The sequence below is a fragment of the Pogona vitticeps genome, chromosome 7, assembly GCF_051106095.1.
Source record: "Pogona vitticeps strain Pit_001003342236 chromosome 7, PviZW2.1, whole genome shotgun sequence".
In the NCBI taxonomy this organism is placed as follows: Eukaryota; Metazoa; Chordata; class Lepidosauria; order Squamata; family Agamidae; genus Pogona; species Pogona vitticeps.
Window position 1 is genome coordinate 19,808,454 of NC_135789.1, and position 24,810 is coordinate 19,833,263.

The 24,810-nt window shown below is 44.0% G+C and overlaps 2 protein-coding genes across 5 annotated transcripts in view; one reads left to right on the forward strand and one right to left on the reverse strand.

The window, feature by feature from the left end:
* The window catches only part of GALNT17 (polypeptide N-acetylgalactosaminyltransferase 17), a 174,387-nt gene that overhangs the window by 74,603 nt on the left and 74,974 nt on the right, over window positions 1-24,810 (forward strand). For all 3 annotated transcript variants that reach the window (XM_072978222.2, XM_072978221.2, XM_078378905.1), the window contains 2 exons: window positions 12,888-13,054; window positions 17,118-17,292. In XM_072978222.2, coding sequence (XP_072834323.1) covers window positions 12,888-13,054; window positions 17,118-17,292 — 342 coding nt within the window. The remainder of the gene's footprint in view (window positions 1-12,887; window positions 13,055-17,117; window positions 17,293-24,810) is intronic.
* Window positions 1-24,810, reverse strand: part of LOC144583991 (uncharacterized) — a 484,560-nt gene that overhangs the window by 27,639 nt on the left and 432,111 nt on the right. The window contains exons 1-2 of one of the 2 annotated variants that reach the window (XM_078378900.1): window positions 474-12,891; window positions 281-388 (exon numbers count right to left, since the gene is read on the reverse strand). The exons of the other annotated variant lie outside the window; for it this stretch is intronic. The gene's annotated coding sequence lies outside the window, so the exon portion shown is untranslated. Of the gene's footprint in view, window positions 1-280; window positions 389-473; window positions 12,892-24,810 lie in introns of those variants that run through there. 2 annotated transcript variants of the gene reach the window in all.

Below are 24,810 nucleotides of genomic sequence, written 5' to 3' on the forward strand. Positions count from 1 at the left end.
AGGCATCATGGCTTGAAGAGGTTTCAGCGTCACAGACATTCTTATTATTATGAGGTTGAGGCCTTCGAGCCTGATACTCAGCTGTATGCGACATCTTACAAGCTCGAACCATACTACTGGTGTCAGCCAGTGCATGGCTATTACAGACCATTTTCCCTGTCACCTTCACCTCCACGATACCAGAGATATTTGGGATGCTACTTTTACCCTGAGGAGGACCACAGTCTCAGGCTGGTGTTGCGGGGATATGTTAAGAGAGCCCTGCTGGATAACGTCTTACCCCCAGCGGAGCTGAAGAGGTTCCATTCTTTGGTGATCTCAGGGCACCATTCTTGACCAGATTTGGGCTCATGCCCTCAGGCTTCGCCTGATTTGCCACCTCAGAGACCTGAAAGGGAGAATAAGAGAGATTGTCTCCTTGCTGCCAAAGCTTACTGGTCAGAAACCCCCTCCCCTCTGTGATGCTCTCTCACCATCTTCAGAGCATATCCCTGATGACTTTGACAGCGATCCGGAATCGATGTCGACAAGGACTCACTGCCGAATGTCCCTACCCTGGGCTCAGATGTGGCAGAGAATCACCCACCCTCTCCATCAGAGGATTACTCATCTTCCTCGCGGTTGCTTCACAGGATTCCGGAAGTGATGGACCTGGTGATTGATCAGCCCGTGGCGGAAGACATAGAGAAGTTATATAAGGCTATTACACAAAACCAAAGTCCTCCTCTCCGCCTCGCATTTTTCTCTTCGCTCCTGAAACTTACCAAAGAATCCTAGAACAAGCCATCTACATCACACCAAATACCTAGGAGGGTGGAGAATCTCTACAAGACACATGGTGACATCATGGATTTCCTGTTGAAGTATCCACTCTCCAACTCCTTCATTGTCGACGCCATGCAAAGTTGAGCTAGAAACCACTCTGCGTTGACTCCAGACAACAAGGAGGGTAGGAAGCTGGAGATCTTCGGCCGTTGTTTTTATTTTTTGGCTTCCTTTATCCTGAGGGTCAGCTATCCTGGCTAACTATTCTGTGGCTATGGGGGCTTATCATTGTCACCTGTGGAATAAGGTCTTCCCTGCCTTAGAAGCTGCTCCTGAGGAGGTCTGAGCCACAGGCTTAGCATGCCATCAGGAGGCTATGGCATTGGCACATCAGCAGTGCATAGTGGCTTGGCATTTTGTGGGTGTTGCCACTAAACAGATAGCCATGGCAGTGACCTTACACTGCCATACCTGGCTGCGGTCTGCAGGCATTTCAGAAGATGTGAGTTCCAGGACTGAAGACCTTCCCTGTGATGGGGTGGGTCTATTTGATGAAATGATCAATGAGATCCTGGACAACTTGCTAAAACTGAGGAAGATGGCCATCAGTCCTATTCCAGCCAACAGTACTGTCCATGAAATACCTGGCGCCATCCTTATGCTTATAGACCCTTTCAGGACCACCAAAGACCTTGGGCCTCGGGTCTTCCATTGGCACCCTTTCGCCAGCAGGTGGGCAGGCAGCACCCTTGGCAGCAGGCATGTCACCCTGACCGCAAACTCTGGCAGAATGTTTTACTTGCCCCATCCACCAGCAGCCGTCAACCCCTCTATTCACCTTTTCCAATGTCAACAGAGCATCACCAAGAACTCCTGGGTCCTCACCATCATAGCCAGGGTCTATGCCTTCGAGTTCGATGCTCTTCCTGTGAGAGGAAAACCACCAACCCCCCTCCTCCTTTGAGCCCAAGCCAAGCGAGACACAGCAATAACTCTCTCTCTTTTATCGGCCCTAGGTTTCCAGGTCAATCTGGAGAAGTCTACCCTGCAGCCTACTCAACAGATGTCTTACATTGGAGCGGTGCTCGACTCCTCGCTAGCCCAAGCCTGCCCGCCAGAGGACAGGATAGTGAAGATCCAGTTCATGTTGAAATTTTTCCTCCCAGGAGTCTTGGTATCAGCCCATCAGACTCAATATCTGTTAGGCCTCATGGTATTGACCACGACTGTGGTCCAGCACGCCCGCCTGAAAACAAGATCCTTGCAGGTGTGGTACCTATCTCTCTTCAGTGCGGTAGTTGACCCTCCGTCCAGATTACTCGAGGTCACTGTGGAGTTGGTATCCCAGCTGACCTGGTGAGGACGTCTCAGATCCCCTAGTGGGAAGGTCCTTTGGCCCTCTTGCTCCGTCGATCCAACTGATCACAGATGCCAGTCCAACTGGCTGGGGCACACACTGTGGAGACATGATTATTCACAGCCTATAGTCTCCAAACGAGGCTCAACTTCACATCAATCTCCTGGAGCTGCTTGTGGTTATCAAGGCTTTTCGAGTGTTTGGCTTTTCGAGCATTCGAGTGTAGGCCGTGCACCTCAGGTGGCTTTGGACAACATGTTCTATATCAACAAACAGGGGCACTCATTCCCTCTCCCTTCTTTATCTGGCCATCCAACTGTGGGAATGGTGTTTTGCCCACCACCTATACCCTGTGGCAGTTCATGTGGTGTCAGACGGGATTACCCTAGCCGACCATCACAGCAGGCTCCAGTCTTACAGCTATGAATATGGTCACTTGACAACAAGATCTTTCGTCTTTTCTGCCATCTTTGGGGCAGACCACGGATGGATGTGTTTGCCTCTGCAGACAACAAGAAGTGCAGTCATTACTCCTCCCGAACAGGGATCGGCTGTCGTTCCTGGGGGGATGCCTTCATAACCAGCTGGTCCACCAGCCTTCTGTACATGTTTCCACTGATTCCACTCATCCGAAAGACAGTCATCAAGGTCTACCAGGACAATGCAGATGCCATCATGATTGCCCCGTGGTGGCCCTGCCAACCATGATTCTCCGTCCTGCAGCAGAGGGCAGTGGAGCATCTCTATCTCCTGGCAATTCCTCACTTACTGACCTTGTATCATAGCAGGACATTCCATCCAGACCTAGACTCCCTTCATCTAACGGCATGGAGGTGACCCCCACTGTACCTGATATCTTAAGCCAGGCACGGAAGCGCTCTACAAATGGAAAGTCTTTTGTATGTTTGCATCTTCATATCACTTGCCTGTGCAGCCGACTTCCCTCAATGCGGTCCTCCAGTTCCTCCTCCATCTCTTCCAACGTGGCCTTTCCCATTCCACACTGAAAGTTTATAGGGCAGCAATAGTGGCTCATTAAACACCCTCTTTAGAAGCAGCAGCTTTGTTCCTCCATCCTACTCTCAAGCACTTTTTACACGGCTTGAGAAAGATGCTCCCAACATACAAGCCTCCTGCTCCACAGTGGTCCCTTCAGCTTGCCCTTAACCATCTCATGAGGCCTCCGTTTGAATCCCTGACTACAGCATCTGAACGGCTGTTCACTCTGAAGACAGCCTTCCTCCTGGCCATTACCTCAGCATGTAGGGCAGGGGAGCTCGCTGCTCTGAGGGTGGACCGTCCTTTCCTTCAGTGCCACTCTGACAAGGTGACACTTTACCTGGACCTTTCCTTTGTTCCCAAGGTGGACACCAATTTTCATTTAAGCCAGCCTCTTGTGATCCCTACATTTTTCCCTGCACCAACTTCACGTCTTGAACGTTCTTTGCATTCTTTGGATGTCAAAACAAGTCCTGTCCTACTACATCTCTCACTCCTCATCCTTCCACAATTCGAATAGGCTGTTTATCAACTATCAAGGCCATTCCAGGGGGTCAGCAGTCACATTCCAGACAATCTCTAGGTGGATTGTTTCAACTATTCAATGGGTGACACCTCTACCACACACCATGAAGGCCCACTCAACCAGAGCCGTGGTTTCCTCCATGGTGTTCCTAAGAGGTGTGGACCTGTCTGACATCTGCAAGGCAGATGCATGGGCTACACCATCTGCTTTTGCGACCCATTATCTACTGGACATCTGGTCCACGACTGAAGCCTCCATTGGCTGTGCTGGTCTGGCCTCTGTGCTCTTGTGATGTCTCTCTTCTGGGTAAGTCAGGTTGCTAGTCACCCATTAGTGTGCATTCACAGAGACCATGAAGAAGAAAAAGAGATTACTTACCTGTAACTCTGGTTCTTTGAGTGGCCATCTGTGAATTCACACTTCCCACCCATCCTCCCCTCTGTCCGTCATGTATGCCTTTTGCATGCTGGGCAACGGCAGACTGTTCTACGGAACTGAGGTACTCAGTGCTGGGGCAGGGGTAAAGGTAGTATGTGGGAGGTCCTGGCACCATGTGCTTAAGCTCTGGAAAATTCCGAGGTGTCTTTGTGCAGACGCACTAATCCCATTAGTGTGAATTCACAGGTGGCCACTCAAAAAACCAGAGTTACAGGTAAATAACTTCTCTTTTTCCTGTTTCTGACTGTTAAACCAAACATTAAAGAAAATTATTTCCTCATCTTACAAGGCACACCATTCCTTCAAAGCTCTTTGACTAAACAAATTCGCAAATCAAATCCATATACCAGTGAGCAGCCTGGGGGGGGGAGCAAGCTAATTTGCAACTTGTGGAATGCAACAAAAATGTGCTTGGATTGTATTTCAAGAACAGACTTATAATGACATGATGCCAAAATCCTGTTGCTTATTTACACAAATGGTGTAACTTTCAGTGTCTTCTAGCTGCCAATTAATGACTCCCCTCTGAGATTCTTGAGTATATGCCAAACCAATCGTTGCCCCACGCCTACCAGTTCTAGCAGTGACTTGTTAATTGCAGGCAAGAAGAAACTGGATGTTACATTGCTTGCACTTCCACATACATAATTAAGCAATGAGATTTTAGAAAATAGCCGTACAGTGGTGTCTCGCAAGATGATTGCCTTGTGGGACAATTAATCCGCAAGACAATTGGTTTTTACGATTGCTGTTGCGCTTCGCAAGACGGTTTTCCTATGGACAATTTTTGCAAGATGATGTTTGGGTCCGTGACTCTCAAGATGATTTTTTAACGGACGCTTTTTCGCAAGACGAATGTAAACCAAATTTGACTTTGTTCTGATTCCCCCCCCCCATTGGAACACATTAATTAGATTTCATTGCATTCCTATGGGGAACCGCATTTCACAAGACACTGTTTTCACAATATGACGTTTTCCACAGAATGAATTAAAATCGTCTTGCGAGGCACCACTGTATCTATTTTGGCTTGTAATTTAGAAGTACTTCTAAGGAGGCATCTCTTAACATACAGTATTCATTGTCCCTGCCACCCAGTGTTTTGTATTATATTAATCTACTTGAAAATAAAAGTAGTAATATTATATTCCTATATTAAAATGCTATGCACTTTAAAAAAAAATATATCAGGGTCTTTTGACATAATCACTTGTGCTTCCCATTTTGCCAAAATGTTCATACCAGACATGACTAAGCTATGACTCATCATATTCTGCCATTCTTTTAACTCCTTATTTCCTACCTTTTTGAGTAACATCCAAAACATAAAATTTAATTTAGGGATAATCTTTATTTTAAATACTGCAATTCTTTCAAATAAAGATAGCTTTAACTTTTAATATTCCTTTATCTGCTGCTTCTTTTTTTTACTTTATCAAAATTCAATTTTATAATATCTTGCAAATTATAAGATGGCACCGGTGACGGGCGGATAGCGTCTTTCTGCTGCTCCGGTTTGTTTCTTTTTTACTTTTTTATTTTGTTTTTCACGTTTTTCCGTCCCTCTCCTTTGTCCCTTCTGCTTTACCCTGTTCATTGGGTATTTACTTGGATATCGCTGTCGTACAGTGCAGGCTGTGCTGGTGAAAAGGCTGTTTTGGTGGCTAACACAGTGGGCTTTGCTGCAGGACAAGCGGCGGGGCGAATGCATGAGAGAAAAAGACCAACACTGAGCTCGATACACGGGGGTTGGAACTTGGCTGGCTAGTGGAGCTAGGAAGGACCCCGTGTTAGATTGAGGGGCCACGGCTGGAGGCTGTTGGGGACCGGCGAGGAGGGAGAGGAAAGCCAGGGAGAGCCTGGGAACCATCGGAATTCCACCGAGTTCTTGGCAGCTGCAGAAGGACAATCGTGAAACTTTGGGGCTCTGTCTGACAGCGAGCCAAAAATCCGCCCGTGGGAGCTGGAAAAACTGCCTTGGAATGAAAAATCCACTGGTCGTGGGTCTCTGCTGGCTGTATCTGCGAGTCATCATGTTGGGACCTGTAAAAACTGTTCTCCGAGGGAAGAGAGGGGCAATCGTAGCGCTACTACCAGCTTTAATCCTTGTGCTACAATGTCTCCCTCTCTCCCATGATGAAAGCCTTGAAGCATGCCAGTCTTATAAGAACTGCATTCTAACTTTTACAACCTTAATAACACCTAGTGTAGAAACATGAGGACAGACAAAGGTCCAGGTCAGAGTGAGGTGGAACAGGACTATATGAGGGGGTAATTTAATTTATGTTTATTGTTAGATATCAATGTTTATTGTTAGACATGATTTGTTAATTTTTTATTATTGTTTTACTGTATTTTACCTTAGTGTATTTTGCTCATTTAGTTTTTTCTTTCTTGTTTTCCACTTATCTGACATGCAGAGGAAGGCCTGCCCTCCCAGCGAGGGTTCTAACATCACTGTGATTACGGGTAGAGGGAGATATGGCGCTGGCATAGTGCCTACTCGTGTCAGAAGAACAGTGAACAGATGTCTGAAGGCTGTTCACTGTTCTGGCACTGTGACCAACTGCCAAAATCGATCTGCATTGATTTCAAAGTGCTGATGATGACGTACAAAGCCCTAAACGGTTTGGGACCTCGATATTTGGCAGATCGTCTTCTTCCACCTAGATCTACCTGAATCACCCGACATAGCCAGCAGGGATGGCTCAGGGGCTTAACGCCAAGAGAGGCACGGAAGGAGAAAAGAAGAAACCGGGCCTTCTTGGCAGTGGCCCCTCAGCTATGGAATACCCTTCCAACTGAAATTCGACTGGCAACCTTGCTGTGTGTTTTTAAAAGCCATTTAAAAACTTGGCTCTTCAGGCAGTCCTTCCCTCTAGTCAATTAGCCTCTATCTTTCTTGCTTGAGTTGTGGCATCTTGGTAATATGCTGCTTAGAAATAAGTGTTAAAATTGTGTTTTTTGATGATTTTTATATTGTTTATATTGTTGTGTTTTTATTCACGTAAGCCACCCTGAGTAGACGTTTTCTAGAGGGGTGGGGTATTAAATCTAATAATAAATAAATAAATAAAAATAATATTTATTCCTAAATATTTATGTTTTTCAGTTTACCCTCTTTATCTTTCATTCTTATTCTCTCTTCATTGTCATAAATTATTAAATTATGACTTACTCCAATTTATCCTTAACCCTGTTACTTCTTCAAATATTTTGAAAGGCACTTTCATCTTTTCTATGGATTTTATCTTCAATTGTTAGTAATGTATTGTCTGCAAATAAATTCACAATTTTTGTTCTTTATCTCCTATTAATTCTATTTCATTAAATTCCCAAATTATGTTTTCTAGTATCTCTATTATCAAAGCAAATAAAATTGGAGATAAGGAGTCCCTTGGCCTAGATATTTTTTTCCTGTTATTCCATCATTCACTAAAACTATTGCTGTGTTGCTGATGAGATGGTTGGACAGTGTCATCGAGGCAACCAGCATGAATTTGACACAACTCCGGGAGGCAGTGGAGGATAGGAGGGCCTGGCGTACTCTGGTCCATGCGGTCACGAAGAGTTGGACACGACTAAATGACTGAACAACAACAGTTGCTGTTTTCTCTGAATATAATGGTTAAATAATAGGACTAAAATGGATACCCTAATTTTTCTATTAATATCTTTAATGCAGGCCAGTCCACCAAATCAAATACCTTAAAAATATCTAATGCTAATATCTCTGCTTTTATTTTTGTTTCTTTTCCTATATAAATTATATTGAGTACCTTTCTCATTAAATCTGCCACTTGTCCAGCTTGTAAAATCATTTTTAATCTTTCCCAATCTACTTATCAATAGAACTATTCAATCTTTTAACTAAATAATCTGTAAATATCTTGGCATCTTGATTTATTAATAAATTTTGTCCATATGATCCATACCCATAACATCCTTTCCTTGTTTTAAAATTAATATATTCAGCAAATCTCTCCAAGATGAGGGAATTTCTTCCCTGTCTATCATTTTATTAAATAAAACCTTCAATTTAGGTAAAATAAACTTTTAAAATACCTTATAGTACTCCAGGTCTAATTTTCCCCACTTTTCATTTGTGATTAGTGTCTCTTCTCTTTCTTTTTCATTGGTATACTGAACCATCGTAACTTGAAATGCCTCAGTTTTCTCTTTTACCTTTTTCATTTTCAGTCATCTCTATAGTCTTTTTTTTTTTTTTTGCTTTTTTTCCTCTGAGTAAACTCTTGTTAACAATTTGGAGTTTCTATTACTTAGTTCAAAATATTCCCTTTTGAGAGATATTAAATTCTTCAGAACTCTAACTGGATACCTTTCTATTCTTTATTCTTCTGCTTATAACTCTGCCATTGCATCTTTAGAAATTACAAATAAAGCCTTTCTAATTAATATTTTCCTCTAAATCTCTAATCCTTTTTTCCCTTTTTAAAAAAATACACTTTCTCTGACCCTTTGGTATTCTATATTAAATTTGCTTATCCACCTCCTTCTTCATTAATTTTCTATAGCGTCGTTTTTTCTGTATATTCTCAATTTTATATTTATCTCTATATACTGTTAGTATCCATTTTCTTCCAATGTGAAAACAGATGAGGAAAAGAATTTTGGGGCAGGTTCCCTCATGTCACACAACAGCTCTTATCAGTCAGATCTTTGTTCTTATCAAGTGCATAATCTATTCCAGTCGCAAACCCCAGATGATCCCAATTTTTTTCCTAACCCCTGCTTAACATTGTTGTGTCTAATATCTAAGTGTGGAGAACTTAATCAATTTAGCTTCCGTTTCGCGGTTAAACTCTGTTAAACAGCTTGCCCAAATCATGCATCAGCTAAACTGGTTCTTATCCGTTCCAGCTTTAATCCTTGCTTCTCCTCTCTTTCTTTTGGTAAACTAGTGGGGGAGGACTCTTCAAATAATAACTCAAAGGCTGACGTTATATTACTTTCTCCTCCCTCCCCCTTCTGTCCTCCAAGAAGGGCTATTTTCAAAAGTTGAAACCTCTTCGTCTCTTCCACCTTGTTTAACTCACAGTATTCTGCACTTTCTCAGTCCAACTCCCAGCAGTTTATATATACAGTATATATTTTTTTCTGGGAATTCTTCACAGACCAGAATGGGATGGAATTTTCAGCCTTTCGCCGTGGAACCACAGCCTTCTTTTCTTCACTTTCTCTTCCTATTCCTTACTGCCATCTCTGTTTAAAGTCCTCCTGTCACACTGTTGGTGTGATCTGACATTGACGTCACAACCTTTCCATTGGGCCCAAGTTCTGATCCATCTTCTTCTGAACTGGAACTGGTGTTTTCTTGATTCTCATCCAGTTTTTCCAATTCTTCCATCTACTGATTTGTATCAATAATTCCAATTTTTTTAACAGCTAATTCAGTCTTTTCTTTCAAGACTCTAATCTGTAACATTTCCTTCTATACAAGACTCTCGTAAGAACTTGGTATGCCCAGTTGCATTCAACGTCATTCTTCTTCAAAATGGTTGTTGCTGGCTTCATCAAATGTCTCCTTTTTAACGGTTCAAAACATACTGTATATCAGGAGAGATTTGTTATCATTGCTTCTTTATATTTCAGCATACCCGCCTTTCCTCTGATGCTCCTAAGGTAATTTCTCTCTTTTTTTCTTTGTAGTAACTCAGAAATCTTTGAGAACATCCTGGAACCTGTTTTAAGACCAATTTAATGCCATCTTTCAATATCCTTTCTTGACAAGTTTATTTCCTGCACCCTTGTTTTTAACCATCCTAACATGTCCTCTGCAAGATTCCCCCCCCCCCCTTTATCTATTGTAGGTGATTACGGAGCAAAAGGAAAACTAGTGAACTAATGATCACAGAAAAATTAAGAAAGCAATTAGCCTTTAGAGGAGTTGTAAATAAGTGTTGACAACAGATGTCTGATCCAGCGGAGTTCAAAGGCAATGCCTTGAGAACTCTTTTTATTAACTTAGCAAGGCTTACATCGTATGTTGTGAGAATCCAGATAGGATACTGGTTACCTAATCTCCACTAGGATTGGTGGGAGACTTTGAACCTATGCCCTAACTCTAAGGGAAAAGGCAGAATGAGTGGGTCACCCTGCCTGCTGGCAGCTGCTGCTCTCTGCCAGGAGAGTTTGCTCATCACTGAAAACAGATAACAGCTAATGGCCTTGGACAGGAGCTTCCCACAATCTGTTCCTTCTGACATTCCATGAATGTTTATATTCTCTTATCTTGATTGATCACTCACATCAATTATTTGTTTCTGTATCTCCTGAAGATTCATTTCTTAGCCATAAATCTTCAGTATGTTTGATTCAATCATTTCTTCTGTCTCCTGAAGTTGGTAACCATGAGTTTCATCTCATTCCCAACTTTGGTCATTGCCTTATTTAAATCAGACTTAAGATCTGAAAGTATTTTCTGTGAGTTTTATTTCATTTCAGCTTTTAAGTTTCCCATCTCACCTCTTCTATCTAGAGAAATGTTTTCCATTTCTCTTCCTATTTCTTTTACACATTATATCTTCAAGCTCTTTAATTTTTGACATGTTTCATTTTCCTCTTTGGCCATTTGTTTGGTTTCCAAACATTGTGGTCTATTTATTTATTTATTATTTGAAATATTTAGGTACCACCTTTCTCCCAAAGGTTTCAAGAGAGCTCACAGTATTAAAAGAAACAAAGTTAAAAGCAAGAGATTCTTTGCAGCTCTAAGTTCTCAGTTGAATTCCTTTATAGAGCCAATCTCATTTGCTTCATTTGCCGTGTTTTAATTAATCTAAATGGCAAACGGATCTAAGCAGTGTTAAAAAAAACACGTGGAGAAGAGTGTTCTCCCCCACACAAGCCTCTCTCTGCCAATGGAGAACTAGCTATCTTCTCTGACTGAAGATCAGCCCAACCAAATTCACCCAATAAACCCAACCAGAAGAGAGTAATGGAATCATCGTCAAAACGCCCATGGGAACAACATTCCAGTGCCTGGTTCAGGCAGAAAATTGATGTTGGACAAAACAGCCTGGAACATATAGGGCAGCCCAACCAAATTCACCCTAACCCATTCAACTAGAGGGGGACTGGTACAACCAGCCCCTAAACACTCCAAGTACAACGTTCCAGTACCCACTCCAGGCCAATATATATATATTATAATACAATGTTGTAGGATGGCGGAGGAAGCCTGGAACAGCAGTTCTGGAGCAGGACAGTCCAATGAAACTCCTGTCTCCCACCTAATGAGGACAGTCCAATGCCTAATGAGGCATGCAGCAAACCACAGAATACCCCCAGTGACCACATTCAGGTACCCATTGCAGTCAGAAAATCTGTATTGCACTGTATGGCCATGAACAGTGATATCCACAGAGAATCAGAATAATACAATTGAAAGGGGCCTCTAAGGTTGTTGAGTCCAACCTTGGAAATGATGTCACCAGGAAGCACATTTGAGGCAGGAAACTCAAATTATGCAAGACAGCCCAGACTTACACTTGCCAAAGTTCACCCGTCCCATTGCGATAGAGGGGACAGATCCAGCCAGCACCATATGGCTTCAGGAATCTCGGATCTGTTCTGGGTCTAAGTTTCACATGGATGAAAAGGCCCATGAACAGCTGCTTCTGAGCTGGTGATAGCAACCAATTCGGCCATCACGTAGGACTGGACTGGAGTAATCCATCCAACCACTGATGCTTCACAGGAACCACCGTCCACACAGACAGAGGTTGGGACTGTATGTTTTCTGCCTTTCCATCCCAGGCCCATCCCTTTGGCTTATCCTGGAGAAGAGAAGACTGGGAGGGAGGGCGCTGCTGTTCTGCGCCTTCCAGCTGTTCCTCTTTTTGTTTCATTTTTCTTCCACCGTGGGCCATTTTCATTGAGCTGTCCTACTCAGCAGTTGTTCTGGACTGATGACTGAAATGTGGGTTTTCTGCCCAGAAGAGGTACCAGAATGTTGTTCCTGGGGGGATGTTTGGGCTGGTTGCATCGGTCCCCCCTAGTCAGATGGGAAGGGTGAATCTGGCTGGGCTGCCCCACTCAGAAGTCCCAATTCTGGGCTGTTTTTCTGGGTTTGGGGGCAATAGTGAAAGTGCAGTTATTTTATGTTTGAGGTCGTAAAATACTGTTCGGATGTTTTCCCCATTGCATCTCACTGTCTTTGGCATCAGTTTTTATAAGACATCCCTGTTCCACGTCTTTCCATTCTGTTATGTTTTATATTCCAGCTTTTGCCTAGTCCCACAAGAAGAGTTAGATGAATTCAGCTGCAGTCCTCAACAAAGATGCTGGAACGATTTAAACATTAAAAAGAAGGATCCTCTTTTTAAAAAATCAACCTGACCTGATAACACACCTCCAATCTGCCAATTCAGATTTATTTCTTCATCATCATTTACCCTGACAGATTCAGATGAAGTTCTTAGCTTTAAAAAAACCCACCCTGCTGTTGAGATACGTGTTTTGTGGTCTATTCTACAAAAATGTATGCAATTTTTGGTATAAAAATACATCCTTTAAATGTAAAATTGGATAAGGATTTTTCCCTCTAGGCTAGCCCAGAGTATGGGGTACATAGACCTGCAATATGGACTGTAAACTGTGTAACTTGATCATCTCTAGCTCAGATCACTAATGGATTCTTTGTGTGTGTGTGTGTGTGCGTGCGTGCGTGCGCGTGTTCTTTGCTTCCTGCAGTTGTACAAACTAGGTCAAGTTTCTGCTTAATCTTCTCTCTCTCTCTCTCTCTCTCTCTCTCTCTCTCTCTCTCTCTCTCTCTCTCAGGTGTAAAGAGCTGAAGTACCCAAAGGATCTTCCACAGATTTCTATTATATTTATCTTTGTGAATGAGGCATTGTCGGTTATTCTGCGTTCTGTTCACAGCGCAGTGAATCATACTCCTGCTCACCTCTTGAAAGAAATCATTCTTGTAGACGACAACAGTGACGAAGGTGAGCAGACTTCTGAGAGAAACGTCATAGAATCATGGGGTTGGAAGGGACCTCAAAGGCCATCTAGCCCCGTTCCCTGCTCTCAAGGCAGGAGTACAAATCAAAGGATATCTGCCAGGCAGTTGTCTCTTGAACACCTCCTGACATCTTGGGTTCCACTGTCGTACTGCTCTAACAGTTAGGAAGTTTTTCCTGATAGTCAGCCTAAATCTGTCTTCCTGTCACTTGAGCCCATGGTTGTTTGTCCTGCACCCTGGGATGATGGAGAACAGATCCTGCCCTTCCAAGTATTTGGAAGTCTCCACACAGTGACAAACTTGGATAAAGGAGGTTTATGTCCTGTGGCAGGCATCCTCCTAATTGCATGATCCCATTCCAGCTTAGAAACCAACAGTAGTAGGATAATGATCACTGGCCAGGTTCAGCACTGCCATTTTAATTTCCCAGAAAGCACTGGGATTGCGGGAAAGCTCAAATTGAAATGCTGGCTTCTGGGCTTTTGATTGATTTACTTTGAAAAGAAGTACACTATGGCCATTTATTCATTTATTCATTTGTTCGATTTATATCCCGCCCATCTGGTATATTTTACCACTCTGGGCGGCTTACAGAATATCAAAAACAATTAAAAAACATAAAAATATTAGCATACAGCGATAACAAATAGTGCAGGAATAAGTAATAATAAATAGCAAAGCAAAGAAATCAGTAGTTGACAGGAGGGAAGGCCTGGATGTACATCCATGTTCTCAGTTGGCATTTGAAAGTACTCAGCATTGGGGCCTCGCGAATTTCTGGAGGAAAGTTGTTCCAAAGGCGAGGAGCCATCGCTGAGAAGGCCCGGCTTCGTGTCTTTTCCCTCTGGACCTCCCTCGGTGTCAGGCTCCCTAGCCAGATTCCAATTGGTGCTTGCATAGGGTTTGCATACCTTGCCACAGCTAATTGAGGCTAATTGGTAAGCTGCTGGGCTGCATCTCAGTTGTCCGGTGGTGCACATGGGAAGACATACAATCAAGTTGTGTTCAGACATCATATCAACTAGCCACAATAAGCCACAACCAGTAACAAATACAGTGGTGCCTCGCTTAATGATTGCCTCACTTAACGAAGAATTCGCTTACCCATGGGTTTCTTTTAGGAATTTTCCGCATCGTTTAACGATGTTCTCTAATGTCCAATGCTTTTCAATGAGAGAGAAAAACATTCACCAAAAATTAACGAAGACTCAGAATAACACCAAATTAAGTTTGCATACATTACACAAGGTGGACTAACGATCGCAAGCATTTAAAACAGGTTTCAAACAGTTTAAGACACTTTTAAAGGAGCGAAAACGGACATCGTAAAGCCATTCAAATGCATTGAGTTGGTTTCAGTGCATTTCAATTGGGGAACCGCGTTTCGCTCAGCGATGTTTCCTATGCCGATTTTCGCTTAAGGATGGCAATCTGTTCCAATTGGAACGGATTAACCGGTTTTCAATGCATTCCTATGGGAAATGGTGTTTCGCTTAACAATGTTTTCACGTAACGATTTTTTAAAGGAACCAATTAACATCGTTAAGCGAGGCACCACTGTACATTCATCTTTTCCCCCATATTCAATAAAGTAAGGTGCTTCATGTTCAATACATAGGAACTTTGCATGCAATAGGATTGAACCAGATGACTAGTAAGAACTCTCTGTCCTAATTCAGGCTCTGTGGCATGTAAGAATCCTCCCTTTTCCTTGGTCTTCTCCCACTTTCTCTCCTTGTTTTAAATCCAGCAAGGAGTTTCACATGTAAGCACTTGGAGGTTGTTTCTTATGTAAAGATGCCAGATCAGCCCTCTCAAGAAACGGGCGCAGCTGGCACACTCGTTTTAATTGTGCAAAGGCACTCCTGGCGAAACCTGGGCATCCTGGCTTGGAGACAAATCCAGGAGGAGCCCTCCGCCAAACTGCCCTCGTGTTTTCAGAGGGAGCGTAACCCCCTCCAGCACAGGCAGCATCCTTATTCCCTGATCTGCCTTTCAGTGGATCGGGAACCCCTCTGTCTGGTCTGGATTCCATGTCAGTCGATTCACCCTCCTCCAGTCCATTCCTAACACCAGACTCTGGTCTAGAACCGAGAGAGGTTCCTTGGATTTCGACGGAAGGGAGAGAGAGTTGGGTGTTGTCCGCCTACTGGTGCAGAAACAGGTGATACCTTTAATCAACCGTTAAGAATGTTTTAAAAATAGCAAGCTTTCAGTGATAAAATCATCTTCTTCAAGGCTCTGCATCAAGTTCTTGTGGACAGTTCCAAACTTAAGTGCTGTTTTTAGTGTTCTAGATTCCCATGGCTGATGGTGTAGAGGTCACGTGAGCTTCTTCGACGGAAATAGCTGCAGCCCGCATGTTGATTTCCAGATCCTCCTCAGCTAGCAGTTTGGAATTTATGGCCCATCTCTTAAAACAGAGGACAGTCACAAGCAATCTGACCCCCCTCTCTTTCTTCCTTTCTGCCTTTTTGAAACTCAAAGAGTTTATCTTTATCTAGGGGAAGAAAGACTGCCCGGTGGTGTGGCCTGCCTCTAACCGATATGGGATTAGGAATTTAGTTAAACTACAGTGATGCCTTGCTTGATGAGGATAATCCGTTCCAGCGAAATCACTGTAGAGCGAAATCCTCGTCAAGCGAAAGAAAAAGCCAATTGAAATGCATTGAAAACCAGTTCAATGCGTTCCAATGGGCGAAATACCTCAGCGTCCAGTGAAGATCGTCCATAGGGCAGCCATTTTCTGATGCCTGTGCAGCGAAAACTCCATCCTGAACACAGCGGGGAGCCATTTTGAACAGCCGGTGGCCATTTTGAAAACCCAATGATCAGCTGTTTTGATTGGTGTAATGCGAAGAATCGGTTCCCGAAGCAGGGAACCGATCGTTGCAAAGTGGATTTTGCCCATTAAAACATCATTTTGCGATCGCAATAGTGATTTCAAAAACATCGCGATGAAGCGGATTCGTCGTCAAGTGGGGTAATCGTTAAGCGGGGCACCACTGTAACCAGGAACAGTCAATGTAAGCCAAATAGATAGTTTTACCTGGTGGATGGATGTTCTTTTTAGCATGCAGTACTGCTTGTTTGATGTAGAAGAGTCAATGATGTCCGAGAACTCACATTGGTCTTTAGTTGATGCCCTGATCAACCATTCTGTGGTATCTTACAGTTCAGGAAAAAAGTCAGGAAAAGGCTGCCTGGTTGTGGAAACAATGCAAATGTGCAGGTTATGTTTTAAATCAACACTGAACCCCAAAACTCTGGGCAACCTCTCCCCATGGTTTCATGGAGATGATAAATAGTATAAGGCACTGGTCCCCAACCTTGGGCCTCCAGATGTTCTTGGACTTCATCTCCCAGAAATCCTGGCCAGTAGAGGTGGTGGTGAAGGCTTCTGGGAGTTGTAGTCCAAGAACATCTGGAGGCCCAAGGTTGAGGACCACTGATATAAGGGACAAAATAGGACCTTAAAGAGACACCACAAGTCAACAGCGGCCCTTGCTAAGAAGGGCAGTCTCAACTGGAGTCTTCACAGTGGTGAGATTTCTTCAACTCCCTGATGAAGAAAGGCCAGAATTTAGAAGTTTGAGTACAACAGTACAGGTTAAATATAAGTCATCAGTAAAGTTTGGCCAGGGTCTATTCCAGCCTGTAGCCCTGGCACTTCATTCATTCATTCATTCATTCATTCATTCATTCATTCATTCATTCATTCATTCATTCATTCATTCATTCATTCATTCATTCATTCATTCAATCAATCAATCAATCAATCAATTTTTATCCTGTCCATTTTAGCAAATTGTGACTCTGCACAGTGTACAGAAAGCAAAGCAAAAATTACAAAACTCCTAAAATACAAAGAAACAGGGGGGGAAAGTAAGAAGAAGGTGGCAAGAAACTGCCAGGTGGCAAATAAGAACCTTCCTTATTCTTCCACACATTTAATCAATTGTGGAGAACCTCCCCTAAGACTTGCTCATGTCCTCAGGTCCAGGAAACCCCTCGGTCTGATCAGTTTTCATTTGTTCTTCTTCCAGAGGAACTCAAGGCACCGCTGGAGGAGTATGTCAGCAAGCGATACCCTGACCTTGTGAAGGTGGTGCGCAACCGAAAAAGAGAAGGCCTGATCCGAGCGCGCATTGAAGGGTGGAAAGTTGCATCTGGTCAGATCACCGGCTTCTTCGATGCACACGTGGAGTTCACCGCAGGCTGGTGAGTAAAGAATTTAAGATACCAATCATATTGACCAGTGCTAATGTAACAGTTTCATGTTCTGTGGGTCTATTTGCTTACTTTGGATGAATCTTGTAAACACGGTTTCACAAAATAAGTCTCTTCTTATTTGCATTCATATAGCAGACAACACAGGCAAGTATAACAGCAAAATGCTACAATTCGTGCACCCAAGCCCTTGGTAGCAGCACCAATACAGAAGGTGTGTGTAGAATTTGCACAGTTCAAGTATCCCTTTGAAGTCAGACAAAAATTCAGGGTATCATCCTCAACTGGGTCAGGCATCCATAACACAGGAGAATCTTCAAAACCCTAAAATAAAATATTGCAGTTGTATGCAATTCACAAGTTCACTATGTGGATTCACTCTTCCAACACAAACATCTAAAAATCATACCTAATAAAGTTGACAAGGGCCTCAGTAGTCCAACTGCCAACAGCAGCTACAGCTTCCGCTCTCCTGCTCTGAGATTCAAACTTCTTACTTACAACCCTGCTCTTAGTCTCATCCCTTTACACTGAACCAAAATTTTATAGGAAGTGCACTAAGTCACTGAGCATGGCTTAGGATCTGCATTCCCCCTGTGCCCCACAGATCTCAAATGCCTGTGTATGTAAAAGCTGACAGAGGTGCTAGCAAGGTAGGGAGCTTGTCCTGTCTGTACGGTAAGAGGTAATGTAGGTGGACTAGCGTGGTGGAATCCCCCTCGGCGAGATCTTTTCTCCAGCGGGCTCTGTGAAACTAGCACCCTGACCATTCACTATTTAATATCCCAGTCTTGGACCAGGGGCTGGAGCTGGTTGTGGCTTCTCAGCTCCAGGGGCTCCTGGACGAGATGGATGACTGAGATCCCTTTCAGTCTGGCTTCAGGACTGGTTATGGGGCAGAGTCTGCTTTGGCCCCCTTGGTGGGCGACCTACGCCAGGAACTGCACAAGGGAAGGGTGTCCCTGCCGGTTCTGCTGAACCCTCTCCGTGGCTTTCGGTACCCTAGACCGCGGCCTCCTTCTGGCCCACATCTCTGAGAGGGGACGTGAGGGCTCCATTGAACGGCGGGGCTCCAGGCCTTCCTGGAAGAGAGGACTCAGAAAAATGGTGCCGGGCGACTCTTGTTCGACTGGGGCTGGTCACCAGGATCGCAGAACCACCCCCTTGTTACAGCAGCTCTGCTGGCTGCCGATCTGTTTCCAGGCACAATCCAAACTGCTGGTTTTAACCCGTAAAGCACTATACAGCTAGGGTCCAAGCTATCTAAAAGAATGTGTTGAGCTTGCTCGGGTGTTGAGATCATTGGAGGAGGCCTTCCTCTCGATCCCACCACTTTCACAGGCATGCTTGGTGAAAATACAGGGCAGGGCCTCCTCGGTGGCTGCTCCCAAGAGACTGTGGAGCTCCCTCCCACTGGAGGCCATCTTGGCTCTCCTTCCACAAGCACGCAAAAGGGCTTTCTCTTCAGGCAAGCTTTCCCTTAATGGTCAGAGAGGGGTTTTTAAACGGATTAAAATCTTCCTGCTCTGAATGCTTTTAGTGTTGCTTTTACTTACCATTCCTCAGAATAGTATTTGCTTGTTCCTTTTTAATATTTGTATACTTATTGTTTTTAGCATTGAATATTGTCTTTTAAGGATGCAAGCCACCTTGGATCCTTGATAATTAAATTAATTCATTTTAATTAATAAGGGTATCCTTGACAGGCACCCTAGTCCATGACCTAGTCTCACTAAGGCTCCAGGGGAAAGAGCTACAGCTGCCACCATCCCCTGTTCAAGATAAAACTTTTAAGTGTTCTCTGTTCATGTGCATAGACAATATGGGTAGTTAATGGTCAGAGTTTGCCAAGGAGTGCTCTGAGGAAAACCAGTCAGACCCAACAGACTGACTATAGACTTTATTAAAGGAAAGTAAAAGATAAAAGCACAGAATGAGCAAAAGGTTACATCTGGGAGAGACAGAGGCGTTTCGAGTTGCAAAAAGAATAAGTTGCGTTTAAAAAAAGGCTATGATCAGTGAATCAGAGAAGGCATTCAACACACACACAAATTAATAAACAAACTGCCATAGAGCAAGTCAACAGTGGGCTAAAAACTGTTCCCTTCAAGCTATTGGTTCTTCTTCGTGGCCTCTGTGATGCGGAGCCTCACTGGAAGATTCTAGAGCAGGCTTGTCCAACCTGCGGCCTGAGGGCTGCAAGCGGCCCAGGTCAGCTTTTAATGCGGCCCAGGGCAATTTTTTATTTTAAAAGAAATTCCAAAGTTTCAAGTTACACTGTTGGTGCTTGCGGCCAGAATGTGGCCGGGGCATGTCACAACAGTAGAGGGGGAGAGAGGGAAGGAAGGAAGGAGTGGGAGGGGAGGGGACAGGGGGGCTGCGTGACTGCATTGCACCATCCCCATCAATAGGTGGACCCCCTCCCGGCCCCATAAAGCCACCGGAGTCGAAGCTGGCAGCCTCTGCTGTCTGAGATCGCAGCTGCCGGTAAGCACGCTTGGAGCGGGGCTGCGGAGGACGGCTAGGGCTGCCTCCCCCATGCGGCCCAAACCAAATGTATGTGCGGCCCAAACCAAATTTTCATCTTCTAATGTGGCTCAGGGAGGGTGAAAGGTTGGACACCCCTGTTCTAGAGCTTCTGCGGTAGCAATAAATACATTAGAATAAGCCCCTCCCCCCTTGTATAAGTACTGTGGAGCCAAGCATCCCCTTTCAGTTTCTTTCAACTGCCGTGTTGAGAGCCTCATAGTTCGTTCTGCTTCTGTGAGTAAAGTGAAAGAGAGCTTAATCTTGATTCCTTTTCATTTTTATTTCACTTCTCTTTTTACAACTGAAAGTTTCCAAATACTTTTATTAGTTTTTTCTTCTCCACAATCGGCCTCCCAGCCGCCTCCCTCCCTGTCCAACCCAATTTTTTCTTAAATTGTTTTTCTCTAAATTTATGGCCCCTTTGGGCCCGTTTAAGCACTGCGTTGTCTGTGAAAACAAAATTCCACTTTCCAACGGACACACTAAATGCCTTTTCTGTTTAGGAGAAGAACATCAAACTTTCTCCTGTACCCATTGCAAAAATTTCAAACGTCGAGTTCTGCGATCCCGCCTTTCTAGGCTAAAACCTCGACTTTGGGAACAATCCTTGCAGCCAATTAAAATGGTCCAACCCCTGTGTAAGGCCACTTCTCAAACAAAAGCAATGGAAAAAGCTGTTACCAAATCATCAAAACAGTGTTCATCAGCTACACCATCTCACTCCGATGCTCCATCTACATCGTCCAAGATCTCTAAGACACACAAGTCAAAACCCTTGATGTCGAAGTCCTCGACGTCGAAAACTTCCACTAAATGTCAAAGACCTGCCAAAGCTTCTTCAGCCCCAGAACCTTCTCCTCCAAAAAGAGTCAAAAAATCTAAGCTTGCAGTCATCCCTCCACAGCCTCAACAACTCTCTGATGATGTCAGACTCCTGTCCTATCAACCATGTTCTCAGACACCATACAACCTGTTTATCAAAACAATAATGGGTTTTTCTCTCACTATTTCATCGTCCCCCCAAAAGATGGAGGCCTTCACCCTATCTTAGATTTGAGAGGACTAAACGAATACATCATTGCCACAAAATTCTGTGTGGTTACCCTAGAATCAGTTCTTCCTTTACTTCAAAAGAACGACTGGTTCACCGTCATAGACCTAAGGGATGCTTACTTTCATATTTCAATACATCCCACACACAGAAAATTCCTCCATTTTCAACTAGGATCACACACTTACCAATTCAAAAGGCTCCCATTCGGCCTTGCAACAGCCCTAAGAGTATTCATCAAGTGCATGGCACCAGTAGCCGCTTACCTAAGACTCCAAAACATTCTCATCTTTCCATATATCAACAATTGGCTCCTAGTAGCATACTCCCATCACAAAGCTCAACGAGAGACCCACTTCACCCTCGCCCTGCTTCGCAATCCTGGTCTTACTGTCAACAAGTTTAAATCAAGTTTAAAACCCACAAGGACTGTACATTACATAGGCTCACTCATAGATTCCATGCAAGCCTGGCCCTTTTTCCCTAAGGACAAGAGACAAAACTTGATTACCTTGCTTCAGGGTTTCACTTCTCATGCCTTAATACCCGCTATGACAGTACAATGGATTCTAGGCACCATGGCCTCCGTGACATCAGTTGTACAACATGTACAGCTAAAAATGAGATCTCTCCAATCCTGGTTTCTTGCCCTATTCGATCCATTAACAGACCGTCCTCACTCTCTCCAGAGCTCGCCTCCCAACTTCAGTGGTGGCCTTTTCCTCCCAACCTTTTTGTCAGGCGGTTGTTTCAACAACTGCATACACAAATACAGGTTACTACCAATGCTAGCCAGATGGCCTGGGGGGCTCACTTCAAATCCCTCAAGATTCATGCCAAATGGTCTCACAGAGAGAAATTGCTCCACATAAACAAATTGGAGCTATTGGCAGTCATAAAAGCCTGTAGAGCTTTCAGGAACCTTGTAGGCAAAATGGTACAGATTGCCACCGACAACACCACAGCAATGTACTACATCCTCAAACAAGGCAATACCCACTGTCCAAGTCTCGTCTACTTGGCAGTCAACCTCTGAGAGTGGTGTCTGCAACATCACATCTGTCTCACGGCTTTACACATTGCTGGTCAAGACAACAACCCAGCAAACTTGCTCAGCTGCACAAATGCCCAAGATCATGAGCGGGAACTAGATCAATCAGTATTTAGTTAACTTTGCCAGAAATGCGGCACATCAACTCTCAACCTCTACGCCTCCCAAACGAATCGAAAGTGCAAACTATACTGCTCCTGAGCGGGAATCGGCAAACACTCCCAAGGAGACACATTTGTCGGCCGTTGGCCCAAAACCCTTACTTACCTTTTTACGCCATTCTCGCTCCTCCACAAAGTTGTGGCCCATGTGCAACAAGACAAAACCAATGCCATCGTTATAGCCCCTTGGTGGCCAAGACAGCCTTGGTTCCCAGTTCTCCACAGTCTCTCATCAGACATCCACCACCTCCCCCGCCTGCCCCACCTCGTCATACAGAACAACACCCAAGTCCTCCACCCAGACTTACCTATTCTGCACCTGGCAGTGTGGAGGATTTCCGCTCGGTAATGGACATTCTCCATCAGGCTAAGAAACCATCCACAAGGAAGGCCTACCTATATAAGTGGAAGAAAGTCCAATCTTTCACTGAATCTTCCTCACTACCCTCAGTCAATCCATCACTCTCCACCATTCTCTGCTTCCTACTCCATCTCAAATCCAACGACCTTCCCATCTCCTCCTTACAAGTATACCTTTTTGCAATAATTTCGTACCAACCTCCAAATTTTCGTACCAACCTCCAGCAGCTAATTTCTTCAAATATCCAACAACAAAATGTTTTCTTAAAGGTCTTTCTCATATATACCCTGATACTCGACCTCCCTCTCCACAATGGTCCTTAACTCTAGTCTTGAAACAACTTACCAAACCTTTTTTCAAGCCTTTAGCCACAACTGATTTACGACTCCTCACCTTTAAGACGGCTTTTCTCGTCGCTATCACTTCAGCTCGACAAGCTAGTGATTTGACAGCCTTATGCTATGACTACTCTTATCTACATTTTTCCCAATCAGGTCATGTTATTCATGGATATTTTCTTCCTCCCCAAAGTTGTCTCTCAGTTTCATCTTTCACAACTGATTGTCCTTCCTTCATTCTTCCCATCACCCTCTTCAAATCAAGAAAAAATCCTCCATACGTTAGACGCTCTTGCCTTCTATCTCCAATGTATACAACCATTTAGACCAGTGATCGGGGAACAGGGGTAAATTACCCCAAATGGGATAAAAGTGAAAATCCTGGGGGTAATGAGCAGAGCTCCAGCAGAAGTCTGATGGGGCCTTTGGATGTGCTGTTCTAGCCTCTACCGTGGCGTGACACCCTGCCTCCGGGTAAGACAACTTATTAGTCACCAGGGTGTGATTCACAGAGGCCATGAAGAAGAACGACAGGCTACCCACCTGTAATCAGAGTTCTTTAAGTGGACCTCTGTGATTCACACATCCCACCTGTCCTCCCCTCTGTCACGCCATTCTGCTTACTTTTTTTAAAATTATTTTATTTTATTTTTTACATAAAGGGTGACATAGGGACATGGGGGTTAGGGTTTGTGAGGGAAGGGGATTTGTGAGGGAGAGGGGAAATCATAGCATACTAATATCCAATCTATACCTATTGCCATATCAAATCCAAAATCATTCTATTTACTCTTTTCTGCCTTATGTATAAGGTTCACATTTCACTATATATATTCAGCTACTACCTGTTAATTCAGTCCATTTATAAAATAAGTCCCATCTTTCTGTTGCCCTTTGCAAGGATTGGTCCTTCATAACTTCCGATAAGATGTCCATTTCGGCTATTTCCCGTATCTTTTCCATCAGATCTTCTTGTTCCGGCACCGCCGTACTTTTCCAATTTCTAGCATACATAATTCTGGCTGCTGTAATAATATATATAAGATCCACTTAGCAGAAGCTTCCCTTCAGGGAACAAAGAAAGAGACAAATGGAGGGGGGGGGGGTTCTCCTTCCTGTAGATAACACGTCGATCCAAGGTCTTATGAGCCGGTATTTATGTTATTGCCAGCTCTGTCAAGTTCTTTGCAACATCCAGATAGGCTCAGTCCATAGTTATTTAACATCAAACAGTTTCCAGGCACAGTTATTATTTTTCTGACCCAGACCGGCCTCACTGTTTTTTAGTTTCACTTTGCCATTAGCTCATTAAGGTAGGGCCGGTCAGAAAGGGAAAGGCACACCGCTTCCTAAACTTCTTTTCGGTCTTATCTCCTCCCAAGCTCATTAGCTTCAAGGCTTTCAGTCTTGTTATTTATTGTCCATTTTTAACTGCAAATAATCTATTCCCCTCTGTAACGGAGTACTCACTGCTCATCACCAAGACAAAAAATATGGCTTTCTGGTCAGTCGGTGCCTCGTGAATCTCTTCAGAGGGTGAAATGAAAAGCCGCCACCTCTCATTCCTTCCTCCGCTGCCCACACACAGCGCAGAACTTCTCCCAGCTCTTCAATCACCTTTGCTGTTCCTAAAGGTGTCCTGACTGATCAGTTTCCAGCATTTCCCCAGAGAGAACTCTCTGGGTGCAGCTGAACAACACAATGACGAAACTCCGCCCCTCCCATTCTGCTTACTTTTAAGCGGTAGTTGAGATAACTGAAAGGGGATGCTTGGCGCCAAGGTACTTATAGAAGGGTGAGGGGCTTATTCTAATGTTTTTATTGCTACCGCAGAAGCTCTAGAATCTTCTGATGAGGCTCCACACAGGCACGGATCACCCAGAGTGTGAATTACAGAGGTCCACTCAAAGAACTACAAATACAGGTGGGTTACCTGTCGTTCTTTGACATGCCCGCTTGCATGCCAGACCCATCTCTCTCTCTCTCTCTCATACACACACATTTATTTATTTAAAATA